At 54.2% G+C, this 6,000-nt stretch overlaps 1 protein-coding gene, 1 long non-coding RNA gene and 1 pseudogene across 7 annotated transcripts in view; 1 reads left to right on the forward strand and 2 right to left on the reverse strand.

Annotated features, from left to right (window-relative positions):
* Nucleotides 1–639: 639 nt before the first annotated feature.
* Nucleotides 640–758, reverse strand: LOC120600508 (uncharacterized; annotated as a pseudogene).
* Nucleotides 759–1,359: 601 nt separating this feature from the next.
* On the forward strand, nt 1,360–4,100 carry LOC120600081 (uncharacterized). The gene is made up of 3 exons (XM_039859322.1): nt 1,360–1,498; nt 1,714–3,409; nt 3,848–4,100. The coding sequence occupies exons 1-2, from the start codon at nt 1,489–1,491 to the stop codon at nt 2,730–2,732; spliced, it is 1,029 nt and encodes a 342-aa protein (XP_039715256.1). The 5' UTR covers nt 1,360–1,488; the 3' UTR covers nt 2,733–3,409; nt 3,848–4,100.
* LOC120600082 (uncharacterized) overlaps nt 1,463–6,000 on the reverse strand; it is a 10,154-nt gene continuing 5,616 nt past the window's right edge. For 5 of the 6 annotated variants that reach the window (XR_005652090.1, XR_005652089.1, XR_005652093.1 and 2 more), the window contains exon 5: nt 3,690–5,125. This is a non-coding gene — a long non-coding RNA (uncharacterized LOC120600082). Of the gene's footprint in view, nt 1,645–2,920; nt 5,126–6,000 lie in introns of those variants that run through there. The other variant, XR_005652091.1, reaches the window with a different exon arrangement.

The raw sequence follows: 6,000 nt of genomic DNA on the forward strand, positions 1-6,000 counted from the left end.
GCAAACCAGGCTCCCGTGGGGCAGAAACCAGGCTTGAGAAACTGGAAACCAGCGAGTATGATATTAATCACCAGCAGAACTCTGGAATGAATCATTAAACAAATTCATTTATTCATGCCCTTAGTCAACAAATATTTATGGAGCGTTTCTAAGAGCAAGCTACTGTGTTAGCCATAAGGGCGACATCTTAAATTGGGGTGGACAGTTCCCTAAAAGATCTTAGCAGTTACAAGCAGGAAGATGATAGGATATAATTATCGTTACGGAAAATATGTCTATCAGAGAAGCACAGATCAAACCCTTTGGGGATCTGAGGGACATTCAGAAAGTTCACAGGCTATAATTTGTGAACGTATTTTGAAGAAGGAGCCAGGCATGTCATAATAGGTATATATAACAATGTTTAAAAAGGCAAAAACTTGGAATCCGATAATACAGGATCTGTTGAATAGGATATGTCCTTATAATGAAAGTAGCTTATGTAGCCATACATTTACTCCTATGTGAAGATATTCACAAAATATCGGTTGGTGAAAAAAGCAGATAATGAAAGAGTATTCTGGACTGATTGCATTTTTGATGAGTTTTGGGGCATGTGTACTTCTATTTTTTCTTTTTTACATCTTTTTTTTTTTTTAATGCCTACAGCACCTGGTCTTCCTAAGTGGTCTCCCATCCAAGTACTAACCAGGCCAGACCCTGCTTAGCTTCCGAGATCAGAGGGGATCCGGCGTGTTCAGGGTAGCATGGCCATAGGGGTGTATGTACTTCTAGATGTTTTTAGAAACTGGTAGAAATATATACCAAAATGTATGAGGTGCTTATCTGTGCATAGGGGGATTTAGAATGTTTTAAAATTCTTTTTCATTGATCCATATTGTCGAATTTTAATAAAATGAATACGGACTATCTGGAGGATAAAAAAAATTTAAACTTATTATTATTAGCAATTCAGGCCAGAATGAGTCCTTTCTTCTTTGCCAGTATTGTCGATCATAGACATACTTAGGATACAGAATAATTTGATTCTATCGAAACATTCGACTTGCTGTGATGAGCTTACGGAAGACAGGTGAAAAGAAGCCTATGACCTACAACAATTAGGTTGTAGCAGGTAAAAACAAACAAACAAACAAACAAAAAAAACCAAAGAAACCAAAGAGCTTTTGACTAGTAAGCAAAGCCCAGCAGGAGGCAAGTCTCTGGAGATGTACCACAAGGCTCTGGCCCAGACAAAGTCCTGTTCAACATTTTCATCAATGACTTGCGTGGAAACCATGAAGGCATGTGACCAGATCTCCAGATACAACAAAACAGGAGGGCGGTGCGGGTGAATCCAACTCATCTGGATTCAAAACTGATGCCGGGCTGGAACAACAGGTCGAAAGACACGGATGAAATTGAATAGGATCAAATATAGAATCCTGAATCAGATGCCCCAGGCACTCCAGGACTGGGGGCCTGGGAAGGAAGGCATGGAGGTGTCAGATGAGCGCAGGTGAGTTAATGCTTGGATTCCGTGGGACACCAGAACGCCACCGTGTCCCTGGTCCTCAGAGAGACGTGTCAGTAGACTGGAGGGCATCAGTGGGAGGTGGACAGTTAAGGTCTGAAACTCACATTCCACGAGGGGCGGGACTTTCCCTGAGAGGAGAAAGGGCGTGATGAGCTTCACCAGCTAGTTGACAGTCACCGAGGGATGTCTTCCCCCAGATCAAAGGACCGGGGACGTTGCCAGGAGGCTGACATCAACTCAATACAATGGAAAAGGAAAACAGCGTTCATCTGAGTCAGATCCTCACAGCGCCATCTCGCCATCTCGTCCAAGAGCCCACCCGCTGTCCACGCAGCAGTGCGGGTCTGTGGGCGGCCCTGAGCCATCTTCGCTTCAGCAGAGGTCAGCTGACCACGAGAGAGGCTGGACCAGACGACCCCAGGGTCCCCTTCCAACCCAGTGGAAGCACCTCCTCCGGGCCTGTGTTTGTACCAAGGAAGTAGAAAGTGACCATTTAGAAGCTGAGACAGACGACGGGGCTCTTGTGCAGGAGTGGCTCTGGGCAAGCCGGCCCTGGCGGACTGGCTGTGGCAGGAATGACGGCAGTCTGATGACAACATCAAGTGGGAACAAGGTCCAGGGAAGGAGGGAAAGCGGGCACCGGAAGGGACATCGAGAGGGAAAAGGAAGAACAAAGAGAAACACTTGGGAGAGGGAAAGTCGGGAGCAGATCGGGGAGTCAGAGGCCAGGAGGGCAAAGCGGAGGCCAGAGAGAGACCACGCGGCTCTCAGTGCGGAGCCCTGGACGTGGCAGCCGGCGCCAGGTGGCCTGGGCAGAGCGGGGTCTGCCCGCCTTCTCAGACAAGGGGACAAGATCTCAGGCAGGAGACTGCCGGGTGTGGGGTGGGAGCGGGCGGGGCTTGCTGCAGAGGGCCGGTGCTGTGCTCAGAGCCACCTTGGACGGGACACTCGGTCTGCCCGCAAAGTCACGCCTGAGCACCTCCGTGTGTCAGGGACTGCTGGGTGCCAGGAGGCTTTAGAATATGAGGAAGCCATCCTCCCAGTCAACCCTTCTGGATTCACCATGGAGCTGGGGAGACAAAGGGTAGACACGCAAAAAATAGGGGAGCATGCACAGCCCATCACAAGGTGGGATAAGGGCGGTGGACCCTCGAATCAGATTTCAAATCCAGATTCGGTGCTGTGTGGCCTCAGGCAGGTTCCTCAACCTCTCTGAGCCTCGGTTTTCCTCTTATGCGGATAAATGGACACAATGGATGTACAAACACTGCCCCCGCCCATAAATGTGAACATGCCTTAACTTTGAAGCGAGCGACTCCAGCCCTTAGCCAGAGGGGAAGCTGGAGAGGTCAGGGCGTCCTGGCAGGAGAATGGGGGGCCCTGAAGCAACGTTTGTTCACTTACTCGGTGCTGGTGTCCAACCCTCCGATGAGAGAGAAGGCAAGTTCCCAGCACCGATCGTCAAGGCAGGAAAAAAATGCCATGGAGCTTCAGCCTAAACCTGCTGGACCCCCAGGAACAAAGCCTCCGGGCCATCTGCTGAGTGCTAACAAGGCCCCCAGCGAAGGCACAGCTCGGGACAGCCAGCCGAGTCAGGGACCTTGGCAGCGGCTGCCGGCTCTGCCGACGGCGGGGAATTCTTAAGCAGTGTGCAGCATGGAACACGTGCCCGCAGACAGCCAGACGACTCCGCAGAGCTGCCCGAGGGCACATCAGCTGGACCGAGGGTGGGTGACGGCCCGCTCCAGCCGTGTGCTCCGGGCCCCCGTCCTCCGGAGCAGCACTCCCTGGGCTTAGATCGTGGGGTGCATATCCCGCTCTTCGGGGGCCATCTCTGGCCTGCGGCCTCAGCTGCTATCCCAGCCTCCAGCACAGAGGGTTCAGAGCCACCGGGTGAGTCACTGTACCCACTTCCTGCCACATGGAACCCGTGGTTGAGTCACTGGCCCCCCAAAGGGAAAGATTGGCCACAAGGCCGGAAAGCTGGTGGCCGGAGTGGAGGTGCTGGCTCTGTGGTGTCACGCTGGTCACTCCCGTGGCCACAGGGTCTCCAGCAGAACCTGGAGCCCTCCGAGCAGCCGCCACCCACCGCCGGCAGAACTGGCTCTTCACCGGTGTTCCCCCATCCCCGGCAATAATAATCCTATCATCTCCTTCAAAACAAAACAAAACAAAAAACCCCAAGTTTTAATTTTGAAATAATTGCAGGCTTACAGAAAAGTTACAAAAATACTACAAAGAATTCCCGTACACCCTTCACCAAGATACCCCAAATGTTGACATTTTACTATTTCGTTTTCTCTTCCTCCCTCTCTCCCCATCTGTGCTCAGGTCCATTTTATCCGGTCTCTTGGAAGACATCCCAGGAGACAGGAGTCAGTCACATCGCATCCTCGGGCCCCGCGCTCAGAACCAAGCCCGCCCTCGGGATGGAAAGTACAGGGTGGGCGATACAGTAAATAGCATCGTGGTCGCCGTGCATGGTGCCGGGTGGGCGCCAGACTTACAGGGGGGTCACCTCGTGAATTACGTAAATGTCTAACTACTATGCTGTACATCTGTCACTAATATAATACCGTCAACCGCAACTCAGAAAGAAAACCGAATGAATGCTTAATAATTTTACCTTTCCATTTGTGTTTTCTAAGTGAAGTCCGATGAGACCAGGGAGCACACGCTGAGGTTGGAGCCTCAGCTCGCTGTGGTCCTGTCCCCTGCCTTCCAGGGCTGGGTTCTTGGTCACCGCTCCCTCAGCCCCGCCCAGCAACCCCTTCCCCCCAAGCCTTACTGCTCCCACATTGCCCTTGCTTCTGCCCTCCTTATACTGTGCTCATGCCGCGTGGAGACCCCAAATCCCTAGGTGGCCAGTGTCCAGGGACCGGGGAGCACAGTCTCCTGTCATCCCGAGCCAACCGAATTGTCACAGCAGTAATAATGTCCTCTTGGTTGCTGGAGCCACCCGCCCCCCGGGCTAAGCCCCGAGCCCCTTGTCAGTCCCCCTGTCCTGTCCGGCAGATACTATTCCTTGCCACCCATTCCACAGCTGAGATAACCGAGTCCCAGAGAGGTCGGCTCGCCCGAGGCCGGTAATTAGCGGGATTCAGACCCAGTTCTCCCTGCTCCGAAGCCCACGCTGCCCCTCCCCCGTGAGCGTGGCTGTTTCCTTCGATCACCTGCAGTCAGGGCGCTGCACTTGGAGTTGGGAGTCAGGCTGGTGAGGCCTGTGGGAGTGATGCCGGCCCTGACGCCGTGTGGGCCCAGGATGGGCTCTCCAAGGTGGCCCCATTCTCATGTCCGTCAGCCAGGGATCGGAGTCACTGGAGTCCCTGTTCCTGCCTCCTCACCCATACACCACGCATCCCGGTCCCTGGCTCTCGGCAAAACCCCGCTAACTTCTGAGCTCGCTCCACCCTCTTCCTGGAAAAAAATCAAAGTTTCAAGCGGACGAGGAAGTCACTTGATCCGAGTGCTTCGGTCTGCAAACTGAAGACCCGGGGTTGGGATGGAGGTCCTGATGGATCGGAAGGTGTCTGGGTTTGCATCTTGGGCGGGACCCTCTTCTGACTGAGTCTTGGGCCAGTCAACATCTTGCAGTTCTCCTGAGTGGGGCTGAGAACAGTAGTAACTTCTGAAACACGAGCGCTTTCTGGAGAGAGCGCCACCAACTGCACCTGACACCGTGAAGCCCGGCTTTTTACCCGCTCGACAAGTCTGTTAGGGAGGCGCTGTTAGAATCCCCACTTTACAGAAGAGGAAACAGAGGCTCGAGAGAGGTTAGGTAGCCCGTCTGAGGCAACCCGGCCAGCAAAGCAGAGCCCAGGTGGACCACACACACAACTGTGCAGAGCGGCCGCCCCTCCCACCAGGCCCTGGCCCCAGAGGAGCCGCGTGAGCACCGGCCACCCGCCTGCCCGGGGCTCCCAGAGTCCAGGGCTGCAGCCATCCCACGCTGGCCAACCCCAGAGGAGCAAGGAAACCGACCCCTCTGGATAAACAAAGCACTTCCTCCTGAAGCCCAAACCCAGGCCCAGAAGGAGGAGGTGCCGCGCACAACTGTTTATAGAGACAGATGTTTGGGACGGAAAAAGAGAGGCAGCCCTCCTACGTCCCCATGGAGACGAGGGAGTTTGCAACTTGGGCAGAGGTAACTGGAATCGAAAAGGAGAAGGCGAAAGCCAGGAGGGAACCAGGTCTGACCCGCTGAAAACAGTTTGACATTTGGGGATGCTGGTGCCTAACAAAGGGGCGTTGCCAAGGCAACCGGCCTGAGGGCACAGGGCCGCCAGCCCTGGCTGGACCTGGGGCCCAGAGCCAGGAGATAAATAAGCACACAGGGGCGGGCGATAAGTACCATAGAAAAGCTGATTTGGAAGCACACACACCTAGGGGCCTCTCCGCCGCGGATCTGCACAGGGGCCCCGGCGCAGCTGGGAGGAGCTCATGGCCCCCGCCCCGCCCCGCCCCGCCCCTCCCGGTCCCCCCCT

This window comes from Pteropus medius, unplaced genomic scaffold, assembly GCF_902729225.1.
Source record: "Pteropus medius unplaced genomic scaffold, Ma_sr-lr_union100, whole genome shotgun sequence".
Lineage (NCBI taxonomy): Eukaryota > Metazoa > Chordata > Mammalia > Chiroptera > Pteropodidae > Pteropus > Pteropus medius.